This window comes from Patagioenas fasciata, chromosome Z (genome assembly GCF_037038585.1).
Source record: "Patagioenas fasciata isolate bPatFas1 chromosome Z, bPatFas1.hap1, whole genome shotgun sequence".
NCBI classification, from domain to species: domain Eukaryota; kingdom Metazoa; phylum Chordata; class Aves; order Columbiformes; family Columbidae; genus Patagioenas; species Patagioenas fasciata.
The window spans coordinates 69,215,630-69,232,328 of NC_092560.1; the positions used below are offsets into that span (position 1 = coordinate 69,215,630).

A 16,699-nucleotide genomic window follows, 5' to 3' on the forward strand; every position below is an offset into this window, starting at 1 on the left:
AACTACTGGCATCTTCTTTCATTGTAAGCTTTGAAATCTTAGACTCTTGATCCTATGACTGGTTTGTCCTCCATCCTAGATTTTTATCCCTCTAATGAAAAGCCACAGTTGCCCCAGAGCTACCTAAATCATAAGGAGATTTAGGTGAGGAAGGGGAGAGACTTGCTTTTTCCAGCATGGCCATTTGCACATCAGCAGGAAAACGGGGCATCTGTGGGATGTCCAGCACGTAACCACACCAGTGCCACCTTGACAGAGTGCAGGGGAGCTGAGCAAAGCAAACATTGAACAAGAGACAACACTGGAGGGTTGCAGCTCTTGTCAAGAAAGACAACAGTCTGCACAGAGCTCTCCATGGCCTGTACATGCATCTTGATTGACCATGATGTGTGCCTGGCTTGTTAATTGGACAAGTGCTATCAACACACACACAAGTGCTATCAACACACACACACACACACACACACACACACACACACAGAGAAAGACAGCTCTCTCAGATTTGCTGTGCCTTGCTTTGTTTTTCAGAGCAAAGTGCTTTCTGATACAGCCCCTCAAATTTCTTTTTTGCAGGCACCCAGGGAAAGGAGTCCAGTACCTTTTACTTGTAACAGCCTCCAACTCAAAAATATTGAAGTCCCAGCTTTCCTCATTATCCAGGAGCTGTACAACACAGGGTGGAACATCATTGATGGTGTTTGGCACTGAAAGGAGACTATGGCTCAGGTTCACATCTGTTAAAACGGAATTTGGGAATTACAACATTTCTGGATTATTTACCCCCCCATGCAGAATTCAATTTAGAAAACAACTATTTTTCAGGAGAAACAACTCTTTTCCTTACATGAAAAAGTGTGTAAAAGCCTATAATGTATGTCATTTATATTATCACAGGTGACTTGGACATAAACCAAAAAGATCGGTGAACATTTCTTTGACTGACAATTTTGTTTTTTCCTTGTCTGGTTTTCCATATTTTGAAACACATTATTTTAATTATTTGAGCCTGCTTTGACTTAAAAATGGAGGGAGTCCAGCACTTGTTCTGTGCTCAGACAACCACTTCCAAAGACATACATCCCACTGCAGATTAGCTTGGAGCTCTCTGTCACTAGCATGTACAAAAGAAGTCACATGTGGCAAAATGAAGTTTAAACTGGTGGCTTACTCTTAGAAAACACATACTCGTTTCCTGACAGCCTTCTCAAGCCATCCTGAAAAAGCAAGTTTATTGTAAGTTTTAGGCAGAATAACTATGCATCATTAATTGCAAAACCACTTTATGCACTTTCCTGGGTACTCAAAGCACTGGTCCTATTGTAGCCCTTTAAGCACAATCGTTGTTTTAAGGTCTTTTGAAACAGATATTAAAGGATCCAAGGAATGCTAATATGAGATCTCTAGAAAGCGTATTATCAACTGTACAGTGTATTGCCCTCCTTGACCCTTTCATTGACACCTACAGGATTTCATCATTCAAATGAACCACCATAATTTATTTTTTGTCTTCTTTATATTATTTTGACAAGGATTAGCTCAGTGTACATTAAAAATGGGGTAATCCATGATAAAATCTAAGTGGTCTGTCTCTGGCAGGCAGTATTGCTGCTGTTCTTACAGGACCAAAGTCAGAACCTGATTAAAATAACCTTATTTTTACACTGGACCAGCTGTAGAGCAATCCCTCTAATCCCGTCAAAGCTTCTAGGGTTTCTAAAATGCATCTGTCCTTGAGACACATGAGGTTGGATGATACAGTTTCTAGTTGCAACCATGTTCACTTATTTATGAGGATGAATCACCCAATGGACTGAGATGTGGCCATCTTTCACTACGTCTTGGTGCCTACTGTTGCTGGAGACACCAAAACACTTAAGTGAAATGGTGCTGAACTACAAGTTATACAAGTGATACAAGTCCCCATCCCTTGTGAAATTTTAGCAAAACAGAGCACTGAACTGCGATGTAGGACACTGGTAGCAGTGATTTCATTTTTATTCATTTTACTCACAGTCATCAGACCTCCAACAAGATCACTTGTGTGAGGATCTTCATCTTTGGTACCTAGCTGAGGGGAGTAAAGTTCTGTTGTCCGCAGGATTTCCAGAACTCTGTCCAAGGCCTCTGCTACTGTGATGGGGCTGTTTTCCTGGGCAGCATTAATTATATTAATAACCTAAAAGCAGATTAAGGAGGCAGGTGAGGAAGAGTGAATGGCACTTTTGTCTTTTCTTATTACAAAAATCTTTATTCTTTGCTTGATTATGCTACTTCCCATTTAGCAAATGCTATGTAATTCCCCAAAACCTTTAACGTACAACTCTGAAAATGTAGATTTGTGTTCAGATTGCCTGGTATCCATCTGCTGTTTTGAACTGGCAAATTCCTGGGAAGCAAAAGCAGAAATGCACGAAATATCTGAAATAATTGCAGGTGGGTAGACAAAAAACTAGTTATGTTTCAGTCCTTCAGCCACTCAGAAGCAATCATTCAGTCCCTAGAGGAAAAAAACAACAAACTCCTGAATGTGGCACAGATATCCTGATACTGGATGGAAAGCCTTAGTTTTCTTAATGTGAGGATGAAGGGCAGAGAACAGGAACAGCTGGGCTGTGGCTGAGGGAGAAGAAGATGGCTCTTCTTTGCCTCCCACCTTGTGTCTCAGCTGCATCTGGGAATGCAGCAATGACACAGCAGCACTGAGGACTGCTCCTGGCATTGCCAGGACTGAGAGGGAGAAAGCCCAAATGATGTCTTCTGCAGTAACCAGAAGCTGCTGTGGGACACTGCAGGCCTCCCTATAGGTGCATTTGGGGAGAAGAAATAGGAAAGAAATCAGCTGCTCTAACAGACACGGTGGTGCTGGGAAGTAAAGAGCTTGATGATAGAAAGAGAAGATGGGGAGAGAGGAAAAAAATGGTTTGAGGGTTGGAGATGGCAGACACCCTGATTTGCAGGACAAGTGATTGTGCAACTGGTTTATGACAACAGACTTTGTATAACATGGATAGTGAAGAAAAGACTGCAGGAAAGTGCAGGGATAGAATATGATGCAGGGGTTATCTCCACTGCATGCTATTTTATAAATATCAATGGTAAAAACAAAGGTGAGACTGGATGCACATATCCTCCTACGCATGCACAGCCCAACAGAGCAGGGTCCCCTTCCTGCCACAAACAGTGCATCTAGCAATGATATCCTTTTCCCCTTTTTAATATTCTTCCTTATGGCTAGGATTTGGAATGAGATTATGAGAGGCAGGAAGTGGCATGAAAACAAATTGATTTATATTATTCTGTTAAACACAAGGTGCAGGGAAACTCCTGTGTGTTCTGCCATGAGCTACTTACTTCCCAATGAGAGTGAATCCAAACTCTGTGTTTGTGGAAAAGGCAGTGCTCAGGACTCACCTTTGTGATAGGAGCTTCTATTGTCATTGAGTGGATTCTTGCCATGGATGAGTATCGTCGGGTCTGTAAACTTGCAGCTGCCATTGAAGAGAGCACTGTTTACATTTCTCAGAGTGTAAATGGGATCACAGCATTTAAAGAGTGCAGAAGGCTCTCTTTGTGGAAGAGCATGGCGGAATCCACTCTCATCTCTTGTTTCTCCCATGTCTCCCCTCTGCGATTTCTTGCTTTACTGTTTCATCATTTGCACTGTTGCTTACCTCCTTTGCAGCCACCCCTCGCTTCTCCTGTCAGTTTTCCCATCTGTCCTTCACTTCAGCTATACTAAAATTAAGCTATATCATACTTCATGCCCAGTACCTGCTACTCTCCCTTTGTTTGCATTTGGTCTCTGTCAGACATGGCTCCTCCTGTGAGAATGTGTATATGTCCCTCATCTCAGTGATACAGCTGCTCTAATGAAACTTGTTTTCACTCCCCATACATTGTGCTTTTCTCACTACATACGGGGGCAGAAAGAAATCTCTGCCACTACTGTCCCAGCCCTAGCAAGCAGTCACAAATGGGATAAGGAACAGAAATACTGTTGTCAAGTAACCAGCAGCAATAGATACCTTCATGTCCCACACTCATGAAAACAAAATACTGTCTGAGCAGCTCAAGCTGCACCTTTCTAAGAGAAATGGAATTAACACTTCACCATGCACTTTTTTAGCAGGCTGCCCCCATCCCATGGCACAGCACTCATCCTCTGTGAGGGCACTCTGTGCTGCTATGCACTGTACAGAGGTGCTGGTATTCATGCAGGGGCACTGTTTTGCAAATCAGAATAAAGAAATTTTACAGCAGTTATAAAAAAATGGGATAATAGCTGCAAATCTGTCCGGTTCATCTTTCATTCTGCATTATTATTGCCTAGGGCAACTCTGTTGACAGTTAACTTTCTTACCATCACTACTTTGAGATGTTATTAATTTAATATCAATAGAGTCTTTTCTTCTGTTCTTGCATCTGCAGGAATGGGATTCTGTAAATACAAACCAAAAGCTTTAAAAATCTATCAAATAAGACCTCTACAGAGTCTCCTCTATCTAAAATTATGAACATTGAATTAAATGACCTTAATGACACCACATAAAAGGGGGAAATATTATAATCTCTGCACATTAAAACAAGGGACTCAGTGGCTATTAATTTACAGTAACTTGTCTAAAGTCCCCTGAACAGCTGTTTCACAAGGAAGTCAAGATAGCTTACGAAACAGGAGACTCACTTCAACTAATTTTAGCTGCCTAAAAGCAGTAGTCTTTCAGGCTCTGTCTAAGGTAGTTGTCAAAGATCCTGCTTTAGGAGAGAAGTCTCAGGCAGGTGGGTTGAACCCCTCCTGCAGGTCCCTTTTGCTCTCCACCAACCACTGAATAAGCCTGAGTTTAACTGCCTAGAAATATATCCAAGTGAGAAAAATCCCGTCTCAGTCTACACCCTTCCAGCGCAAGTACAATTCATACTCTCACAGCTTTTGCTTTTACTTGCAATATTTTTTATGTATCCTGTGTTTAAGAAAAATCCAACATACTGAGAATGATTATAAACAACCAATTCAGCTGCTGTGAAAATTAACCATGCACCAAGCTGGGAAGGGAAGGGATAGTTTGTTGTAGTCCAGACCGGAGAAACTGAAAGCATTTTCCTCTGTCGACACCTAAGACCAGGGCATAACTAATGCATGTTAGATTATTTTATTTATTATTTTGATAGGACTTCTCTTTCAAACCCCTTTCCTGCATTACCATTTGAAAGAGTTTAACGTAAGGCACTTGAGTGGGAGCAAACATTTACACATAAACATAGCTATGAGTGGCAGTAACTGACAAGTCAACTCTCCTTGTGTTAAACACCAACAAGCAAGTTGGAAACTTTGCTAGTGCTAACTGGAGAGTCACAGCTGCATAAAATCTACTCTGTGCCACACTACAATTTCAGCTGAAAATCTTTAAATGCCTAAATAATAAATTTTCTTTCACCTGGTCAACCGAATGTCTCCCTATCCAGATTTTTTACAAATCACACCATTGCGAACAGGATGATACACATGGATTATTTTTCTACACTCATCACATACTGGTATATGCTCCCCATGGCTGTGGGAATTTATTCTTGACACACAACCATGCACCGCAGGGAAGGATAACTGACACCACATCCCTGTGACTGTAAACTTGCCCAATTTCACTGCACCACAGTCATCAACATGGCTTCATGTGAGGTCACTTCCCAGTCTTGCCAAAATCTCTCACAATAATGAGCAAAACTAAGTGCCCCACATAATCTGTAAAACACATTCGTAAGCTAGTAACAATGTCTTAACTGGTAACCAGTTCTTCAGTTTAATCCATGAGTTTTCTCACCTTCCTGTTTGCAGGAAAGAAAAAGTGAGAAAGAAAAACTGCATTTATTATAGAGACACAGCTGCAGCAGTTTAACACACTATGGATCAGTTCTGATGGCAGTAATGGTAATGAGAACAGCAAATGGCACATATTGTCTCTTCTCTCCCCTGCCCATTATTATTCGGCATCACAAAGCTCTCCAATGCTTGTACATATTCTTATGCTGCTTGAAAAAGCAGACAATGCCAAACAATCAATTCCCATGCTCTTGGTAGATTATAGCCTCCTCCCATGTGAAAATAAGAAGCTGTCTGACATTGCAAAACAACTTTTTCTAGAGTTATATAGCCAAAAGGGCCTGGAGTGCCAGCAGATAACGGGGCATGAGAACCTCTTCGCTCGGGATAACACAGCAGTGCTGCACCTGGCTCAGATCACCAGGCTCACAAGCTTAAACCTGGCCCTTTTTCAGGGAAAAGCATTGTTCCAAACATTACTCAGAAGAAGTGATTATGCCCCCCATACTCCACACTTTAATGAAAATTATCTGCAGACGATGCTGAGAGCTTGAACGTGCTGTCTGCAAGTGAGCAAAGCTGCCCAAGACACAGACACCCTGCAACAGCTCAGCGATGACTGGACGTGACTAGCTCTAAGCTGGACATCACAGACAACCATCCTAGCCCTGTACTGAGCCAAACCAAAGGCCTGCTGACAGGTCCTAATCTTGGGAACACGAGGGCACAAATCAGCACAGTTCTGTGTTAATTTCAAACACCAAGGGGTGAAGAGGTACACCAGCTTCAGGATCACACGCTGTTTTAATACAATGAAGAACAATGCACCTTGACTCTGAATGCATGACTAGAGGTCTGTGCAGAAGGTGGAATTACTAATGATGGTTACAAAGATGGTGTGACATCAGAGCAACTGGCATCCATCGTTGGCCATCTGCTCCAACCACTGACTCAACAGAGGGAAGAGACAACTTTCCATACCAGCAAAGAACCTGTCCATGACCTCAAATACAGCAGTATATAAATGTAAATGATAGTACACTAACCTGACTGAGAATTGTCTCCTGTGTACTTCTCATCATGGTGACTCTTGTAGAGCTGAAGATGCACCAAGAGTAAAATATATTTGTAAGAAAAAAAGAATACAAAAGTATGTTAAAAGGGCTACATTCAACACTGTCCTTATGCAGCATTTTCTGTTCAATTATTTTTTAAGAATGTTTGGCAAAGACTCTTCTTTAGGTTTAATTAGATATAGTGAAATAATATGAAAGTGAACAGATACGCAACGCAGAAAATCACAGATACAATAGGGCTTTTACATTCTAAGTTCCTGCTTAATGCCTGTGTCTGCAAGAGAACTGGCATTCATTTTTAGATAGTATTTTATGTGCAAATTGCATATGAACCTGAAAGATTCCAGGAATAAAACACAAAAAGGAAAAAGAATTCTAAAATTGTCACTTCTTCCCCTCCGTACAGTAGTTTAAAAACCATTTTCTTGGTATTATCTAAGCTAATTTTGCATTCATCCTTTTATGGGTCACTGAAAAACTGAGCTTCAAACAACTCAGTTACAAAACCAACTTTCCAGCAACTGAAGGGTAGAGGTAGGTGTCATCCATCAGAACTTTATTTCCAAGTAATTTTAATCGTTCTCATGATTGAAGAGATTAAACACAAAATCTTATTTCTTTGTGCTTCTGAAACATCTTGGGTAGTTCCACCAATAGGTATTTCAAACTTTCTTGGAATTTAAATAGGGTATTTCCACCATCTTAAAGTTTACTCCTATTGCTTGGTCTACAGATATATGCTCCTCTGCTTTTCCATCATGCTCAGAAAAAAAAGCACAGTCTTTCCAATACATGACAGTTTAATATCTGCTAATCACTTCATCCTGTTCCTTTCTTATGTGGTTCCAAGAAAGTATTTTGCTGTTAATAGGAAAATGTAGCAGAATTTTAAGTTCCTAAAGTCTTCTCTCTACAATTAGCACATGATGCTTTTTTTTTTTTTTTTTACTGCAGTCACTGGAGAAAATAGACATACCCTCTATTTCAGATGAATAAACTTCAGTGCTTCACACTGCATTTACACATTATTCATTACACATCACATTTAGGGTTCCAATACTGTAATCTAATCTATGGTGACTGTTCCTGTGAGCAAATCCATCACCCGCATACAGCAAAGCACTAGACTGCATGAAAGCATGAAATCGATGGTTGCAACCTGTGAGTTAAAAGGAGAGTACAACAAGGTTGCACTTATGTGCCCTTAGCATCTATACCAGTTTGCAACAGTACATGCTGCAGGGTCCTCAGAGGGATTATTCAGAAAAGAAAGGAATTATACAAATTACCTTTTGCATCATTTCTGTACATCTCATTTCTTTTTAGCTTTTAGCTACTGGGGAGAGGAGAGGAAGAGGGTGAAAGGGAAAGTGAAGAGAAAGGGGAAAAAAAAAAACGCACCAAAATTCATATGTGGCTTTCTGTAATGAATAATAAGAAAAAAGACACACCAAAATAAAAAAGGGAAGGAGAAATCCTGTGCACATGGTCCATATAAATATTGTTTGAGGGAGTGTAAGGAATGATTCTTCCTCCAGAAAACTGTTTTTAAAAGTTTAAACACTTCTCTTGCAATCCAGGAACTTTCAGAGAATCATCTCATTCAAACAGAGTAAAGTTGAAGCTCAGCAGATGTGGCACAGAGACACAAAGCATCTGAACTGCTTGCTCTGGTCCCAAACTGGAGCTTCTGTCAGAGCCCAAAGATATATCTCTGTCTACTGCACATCTGGCAGAAAACACTGGCATAGTCCTTTAAGTGCTCTACTAGAAACATAAACCACATTTCAGTTCTGAATACCTCTCTTACCTGTTCTGAAGGTATGACCTGAAAGAGCCATGTAAGGTAAGTTATGAGGGCAGTTACATAGTTAATCTTGGGACAATATGGTTTTAAGAGAAAAACACCACCTGTGTTGTACATTTATGAGTGTGCAAACACTGGACTCTATCCTTTCAGACCTCAAATTGACAAATGCAATATTAATCACTACCTAGACTTTAGCACACGGGATAGTCACATGAAAGTCAATCCCCATTCATAAATCTTGACTGTAAGAATACTTAATACACTCTCAGATGTTTGTTTGTTTGTTTTTCCGTGCGTAAATTAACATGACTGAATTTTTGTATGTGATAAATCTGGCACAGAAACCCATAAAAGTTCCTATAGAGTGATCTCTAATCATAGTGTGATATGCCTTACAGACATTGCTGGTTATGACAAAGAACATGCCTACATTTTTTAAGGTGAAACAATGCATAATACTGTAAGGATGTTTCTAAGTCTGCATACAGTGTCTGAATGCTGAGATCAAGCCATTTATAATTATGTTGATGCAGTGAAACATTAGAAATTTGCATCAAAATGTGAATCATGACAGCTTTTACTGGTCTGCAACTAAAAAAATAGTTTGTTCAATTTCTTTTTATCCTTACTTGAAGAATTATCTGTGGCTTGAAAAGAAACCTAGTATTTTCATAGGTCAGAGAAAAGTTCTACTGCTGCAAGTATTCAGGCATGGATTTTTGGGAAACTGCAGTGAACAAATGTTGACCAAGACTGATACCATCACATTAGTATTGTTACAAAAATAACTCTAAGAAGTCTTACGAATATAATACAGATATTCCTACACAGCACCATCACTGCCCAACTAAAATGAAAAAGCCAACTGAAAACCAAAACCACTCTCAAACCCCCAAAATTTCAAGACACTGTTTGAAATTTTCATGCAGTGTGAGAGCACCTGGTGCTCTACTACAGGCAGGAGATATTTCCACCACAGAAGTAAAACAGAATAATTACCTAGTTCTGTTGGATGCACCATGTTTTCTCCCCAATGGACTTTACATCTCTGAAGATGATGCTGTTAGGATGAGGTCTTTAACCTTTGTGGTAGATGTCTACATCTGTGGAGAACCCTTCAAAGGCCATATTCCCTAGGCTCACGGAGTGTGGAAATGTCACCAGGCCTATAGCTCATCATGTTAGTGCTTCATTTAACAATAACTGCTCATGAATGAATGATAAAAAATGTGACTAGGTGGTGCTTTCTGACAGTGTCAGTATTACAGAGAATATGAATGTCGCCTTGGACACAAATCCCTAACTAAAATTTGTTTCTTAAGCTTCCTGATTTAGGCAGTCCAATGAACAGGACAACAAACACAGAAAAGGACTTTTATCTATATTCTTACTACTGCTTTTTACAGATAGCTGTAAGTTTGTAATTGTTTTATACTCATTATCTTGCACTAAGAGTATCATATGTGCACTTCCCTGCACCACTCTTTCAGCTGTGTGTATATTATAGAAAAAACATGGGATTGTATCTTGCTTTCATATCAACATCAAAGCAGGTATAAATGAAACAATAACAACGAGGTTTAAATAATTAATTTTAAATAAACACACGTAATTTTAGCACTGCTTATATTACAAAACTCTTGCACTCTAGCCTGAGCACTTTAAAACATCCTGCTGTTGTAAATGATACATTGCTGCAAATACTGTTATCTGTGTTTTGGTTCAAAGATGAGGTCAGTTTGAAATATTTTGAGCCTTGTTTTTTAGTGATAGACCTTCAAAATTCTTCCAGAAGTTGTGCAGATTTCTCCCTTGATTTGTTACTACCTGCCCGCACAAAAACTTGTGCAAGAGGGATGGTTTCAACAGTCAAATTTTACAGAATACCAGGCATGAACTTCTTCAAATAGTAAAAATTTTCCAATAATGTGTTAATATTCAGTATTGTTACACTGAAGAAGGGTGAACTAGAAATAGCAATGACTTTCTAAATACCTTTTATGCACAAGTGTCTTTGACCAGATAATGGATAAAAGCACATTAAAATTGTAAGTAAAACAAGATACATAAGCCTTCCCCTAGAGAACACGGCAATGTGTTTCCCAAGCGCATCCTCTCTAAAATGTTGCCAGCTACTTCCTATGCTTTCCACTTTCTATATAACCCCTACAGACCACAGGTTAAAGATAGATTTCACTCCTTTGCTCACAAACTTCTTTACAGGTCATGTGCTAGAGTATTTTTGAGGCAAAGGATGTCGTATGAACATTTGCTTCAGACACTCAGAGGGAGGGAACCAGAAGCAGATGACAACAAACACCTCCCTGTGCCACCAGCTTTGTTGCAGGACCTGCTTGTGTGGATATCTGCTGAGACTGCAGAGACTGGGGTCAACTTCTACTGCTGGTTTTCTTGGGTTACACCCCTCCACAACACAAGTTCTGATGAATACACCATGTCTCAGGTCCTGCATGAAGCCTACACTTAAGAACAACATGTTAGCAAACCTTGTGACAGCTGAGCATGGGTCAGTATGAGACATAAGTACACCAGATCGGACTGGCAAGAGCAGCTCTAGAACAAGCCCCTGAAATCCCTTTGGACTATGGTCTATGTTGCTCCACAGTATCATGGACTCAACTGTCACATATGTACTCCAGAGAGTTAGAGCCTTTCTTCGTCAACTCAGCAGTCTTACAAGAGGAAAACAGCCCCAGGGAATGCTGAAATTTTCTTGCTTGCTCCAACAATCAATGAGAATCTTGTTGACAATATAGATCACCTCCTCTTGGAAAAAGATAAATTTCTAAAGCATAAAATACCAGGTTACTAAAAGCTATGAAAATTTTGACAGGAAAGAAATACAATACCTGGTTGTTGTTTTCATTGGCACAATGCAGCCTTTTGAGGGACACAAAATGTCTTATTTTCCTAGCAACAGAAGTAATCACTTGTTATCACGTCAAATGGCAGAGAGACAAATGAAGTAATACATTACTATTTTCTACAGCTCAGGTCTCCATGCCCTCATAAAGAAGATACCAAACCCAATACCAAACAGATGACTGGGTGACTAGCGCTCCTTCAGTATTACAGCTACATTTTTGTCCCAGGACCACAATCCTTTTGCTCCTGCAGGAGTTCACCTGCAGATCTGGGAGCAGAATTTGGCAATATGCCCGTACTACACTGCAAAGGTGGGAGCACATACAAGCACACGCACAAACAATGGATCACCCAGCTGCTGATCCTTCCAGTCTGATAATGGTGTGGATTTTGTAGAATAATTTCATAAAGAACTGAACAGTAACATGAACCTAAAACTTCAACCTACAGGTATCTGTACCAGTAACATTATTAATTGTTATGATTTTACAGTTCTTTTAGCCCACAGATGATGTCACCAAAATGGAGAAACATCAGGAAAGAACACGACCTTCTCAACTTGGCTTATTCTTTCCACATCGCTTGAAGTCAGCAGTTATATCATCACTCTGTTACTAAACACATGGAGGTTCATGTCAAACTTTCAAATGGGGAAAGCAGAGAGAAGGTACTAAAGCCAGAAAGCAATTATGTTCTGGACAAGCTAGTTACCCTCCTTGCCCGATCACAGGTGTTATCTTCACATGCTGCTGGATACTATCTCCTGATTTTCTTCTTGTATAGTAAACTCCTTGCCATTCCTAAGCAAACACACACAACAGAGATGGCATATAAGAATACACAGCTTGCAATCAAATATCAATTTACTATTACATAGCCCTTACATAGTAAATGATTACATGTTATTTCAGTTTGTATTTTTTTTAAATAGTGCAAAAACTATTAATACAGAGTAGCAACTTTTACAGGCATTTGCTACTGTAAGATCAGTATAAATATGTTGCTCTTGTGAGAGAGCATTAATTTTTCACAAAGAATTTTAGGGATCACCTACTCTGAGGGGTTACAAATGTTCTTGCTAGGAACCACCATAAGCAATGGTGGCTGCAACACATCCATAGAATACCTCCCTTGGGAACAGCAGAATCAAACTCTGTGCGGAATACCATTCAGCTTTGAAGTTGCCAGTTGTCAACTGATATACATGGTAACTTTCAGAAGCCCTTGACCTAAGGGTGTCCTTCAGCTATCAGCCAGGACTGTTTTGACATGACCATGAATATCCGAGGCGCTCCAGATCAGCAAAAGAAGAAACAGTTTCTTCATGGCTTCTTTTATCCTGTTCTTTCATGCAAATGCCAGTCTTCCTGACTGGCCACTAATTTTCCCTCCATCCCTACTGCCACAGGAAAACGTCAAGAGGAATGCAGGCTAACCAAGAGCCATATATGCACCATCCTTAGGCAGTCCACTGATACAGAGATAAAATATATCCTCTAGTATTGATTGGAGAGGAAAGGAAGATAAAGCGGAAAGCTTCTTTCTCTTTACCACCTCCAGAAAAATAGATTTTAAGGAGGTAACTACTTGGCAGCAAAGTAGGATGAATCTGGAAAATGAGTGCAAGATACCTTCATCACAGACAAAGATGAATGAACAAAGCAGAAGGCGCATGGGGCCTTTGAGCAGGGAGTGCTAGTGGCTACTTCTAATAAACCAAGGCAAACTTGCACACAACTCCAGACAATGACACACAAAGCTCAGATCATTGCTGCAAATGACTCAAATGTTCAAGAACTCCCCAAAGTTCATGAAGCAGAAGGGGAGACAGGGAAGTCTAAAAGGTACTTGTGCAACCCAAGAGAAATGAGATAAGAAACTGTTGCATAAGTTAGGGGAATATATCACTAGGAACATGTGATGCTTTTGTGGCCTACCACCACCATCACAGCAGCTAACAGTACATTGCAGATATTCCAACTACAGTTAGAAAAAGAAAACCCACTGAGTGGTGGTATATTTTGGTCACAACTGATTATAACACATAGTGCTTAAAGCATGCAGTCAATGAAGGCTCTGCTGTTATGATAGAACAGATAAACCTTTTGGTTGGATGATGCACCCATCTAAGAGGCTGAGAGACTGAGGTTATATTCCAGCTAACGAAACCTCCATGAGCTCTAATAAAAACAGAAACACAGGAAATGTTCTCATATTGATCTTAAGCCAACAGATCAGAAGAGGAGTTCAGTCAGATCCTAAAAGCAAAGCTAAGAAAATTTGTAATCACTTGTATGAAGCATGGGCTGTTGTGCTCCTAAGACACCTTGGGAGCAGAATTTCAGCCTTATATGTGCACTCATGAAAACCATAACTTGTATTCTTAAACCGAGACCATTAAAACCACAGCAGAATAGAAATCTAAAGCTATTTTGCATGAGTTTATTTTATTTGCTTACCTTTCCTTTTTTAATAAATGTGTTGATAGTATCTAAAAGATCTGCGCAGTTTTTATCACTTTTTGGTAGTTCAGTAAGTTCCCTGCCAATAAGCTCTCCCTTGTGATATCCCATCATCTGTTCAAAGGCTGGATTAACATACTGCCAAAACAAAAATATTTTAGGATAATATGAAAAAGAACATACTTAAAGGATAACTACTCACATAAAACTATCAAAGTGTTACATCTAGCGCCATAACCACATATCTCTATAATTCAGCGTTTTTCATATAAAAATCTGTATAATGGTGAAACATTTTATTAAAGAAAGGAGCTGAACACAGAAGGTGATATGTAAATGTTTATCAGAGGGCACAGAAAGAGAACAGAACTCTTTACTGTACAGGTTGTCAAGTTCTGCTACAGATTTCATGCTGGTTTTACCATAAACAACATTATTTTACAAAATCATTGTCTAAATAAAGTTGCTGAGGGTAAAGTCTTAAAAATTCATCAGGCAACAATGTGCAGCATCCAGAAATAAGTCAGCTCATCATATGGGGCTTTTTAATAGGCAACAAAACTAAAATACTGAAATAGAACAGAGACTACCGAGAAAAGATCTCTTTAATATTCCTCTCTTGAAGTTCTACAAAATAGGTAACCTTTTTTCCCCTACCTGAATGACATGATCTTCATTGGTTATTTCTATAGCTTCCTGACAATGGTCTAATGCTGTGAACACTGCATTACAAGCCCTGAAATTAGCAAATGATTCATGTTAGTTTTATTGTTTGAATATGTTGCTCACAATAAAAATATTATTATATTGTACTTATTGGTACATGGATCACAATGTAGCATGATATTTTGACTAAATTATCTCACTATCTCTGTTATGATTTTTTTTTTTTTCAAGAAATTCAGCTTTAGACAACCCTATTGTTAGTGTGTTTTTACTGCAGATCACATTGTAAAATTGCTCATGGGTACTACAGTGTCTTAATAGTGTATTTCTTTCTCCAAAAATGCTCTTGATAACAGGAACTAACAATTAGCCATGAAAATAACAGATGTCTGTTATATCAGGATAGAAAGTTTTGTGATCATTAAAGATAGGGAATACAAAAATCACAACAGCAAATATGTACAAAGTTTTAAATACAGCAAATAGTTCAGCACTATCAAAGAAGTTTTAATACATCATAGTTAAAGAAATAATTTAAGCCATCTCAAAGTCCTAGTCAGAAAATTACAAATTTTCCTGCTTCCAAGTAATAATTCAGTGACTTGATTTCCACACATGCTGATCTTTATTAAGGGCTAAATGATCTTGATTTCCCATTTTTTATTTTCAGGACTATCCTTGAACTGACAGAGGAAAAAAAAAGACTTACGTTCTTGCTACAATATGTAAACTGCTTAAATTATAATTTATGCAGCATGAGATTAACATTAATATAGGCTCCTAATACTAGAAAGAAAAAAAATATAATGTGTACACACAGAGATATATATAAAAATATATTTAAAGAGAGAGCATACTAAAGGAAACAACCCAGACATACTTGTTTGAGCAGATGTCAGTAATTCATCTTTGATTTGGACTAAACACAAACTAATTATCTTCCATGTACCTCTCACTGCAGGGAGCATAAATACACCATGCATACACATTCTTTTATAAAGTTATTACCTAAAAGGAACATCTCACTTCCAGACTGCATAGTGGGGTTTGAATTAATACTAATGACTAGATAATTAAGAAACACAGGACATTGCTGGTTCTGCTCATCATGGAAGTAACTCAAAAACAAATAGGATACACAGAGAAATATACACAGAGACACAGACATGTAGCCATGTGTATTAAGATTTGTAGAAAAAAGTGTTGTACATGGAAGTTGACAGCAGTATTTCAGCTCATACAATAAAAGAAGATTCCAATGTAACTTGTACAGTAATTTTCTAGCAGTTCAAGCTGGCTCTAAAGTGTGATTTTTTGCTGTGTGAAACAACTAATCTATCATAGTGATAGATGCCCATCTGGTACATCACCTGATAACAAATGTCATTATGTAAACTTTCTGCAAGAAAACACGTAGCTATGTTTGCACTATTCAAACCTTAGTATTTTCACTCAATCTGGCAACTAAGCCAGCAAAATTACAAGTTTAGATGACCCATATCCTCTTTGATTAATACAATACTCCCACAGACATCCAACCAAGCTTCAAACAAGAAGTTATGTGAATAAGCAGTGTCCCTGAGGGGATGGAAAGACATTTCTGACCATTGACATGACCTTATACACTGGCTTATTGGGCTGGTCCTGCTTATTCACCATGTTTCTCTTGCACCTGAACACCTGAAATATCTTGGTTTTAATTCCATGGACTTTCTGAAAGTGTTCTCTCATCCCTTTCACTTTCACAAAGCTGTACAGAAGGCCGACTGAGACAGCAAACAGATCAGAGGCCCAGTGGGATAGACATATAGTGCAACGCATTTTTCCACTCTTAATAAAACCACACAGATGAAAAGAAATTATAATCAAATAGCATTAACAAACACTAGCTCTGCTTATTTTTTAAAGACAAACTCACTTGGAGTACCTGCATAATCAGGCAGAGGTAGGGGCAATCCTCTGTTGCAAGACATCAGCTTCT

General features: G+C 39.0%; 1 protein-coding gene across 5 annotated transcripts in view; it reads right to left on the reverse strand.

Moving 5' to 3' along the window:
- PDE8B (phosphodiesterase 8B) overlaps positions 1-16,699 on the reverse strand; it is a 78,679-nt gene that overhangs the window by 11,497 nt on the left and 50,483 nt on the right. For 4 of the 5 annotated variants that reach the window (XM_065860452.2, XM_065860454.2, XM_071802622.1 and 1 more), the window contains exons 7-16: positions 14,710-14,788; positions 14,050-14,190; positions 12,302-12,390; positions 11,575-11,635; positions 6,865-6,916; positions 4,361-4,438; positions 3,412-3,488; positions 2,012-2,176; positions 1,169-1,214; positions 599-734 (exon numbers count right to left, since the gene is read on the reverse strand). In XM_065860452.2, coding sequence (XP_065716524.1) covers positions 599-734; positions 1,169-1,214; positions 2,012-2,176; positions 3,412-3,488; positions 4,361-4,438; positions 6,865-6,916; positions 11,575-11,635; positions 12,302-12,390; positions 14,050-14,190; positions 14,710-14,788 — 924 coding nt within the window. The remainder of the gene's footprint in view (positions 1-598; positions 735-1,168; positions 1,215-2,011; positions 2,177-3,411; positions 3,489-4,360; positions 4,439-6,864; positions 6,917-11,574; positions 11,636-12,301; positions 12,391-14,049; positions 14,191-14,709; positions 14,789-16,699) is intronic. The other variant, XM_071802621.1, reaches the window with a different exon arrangement.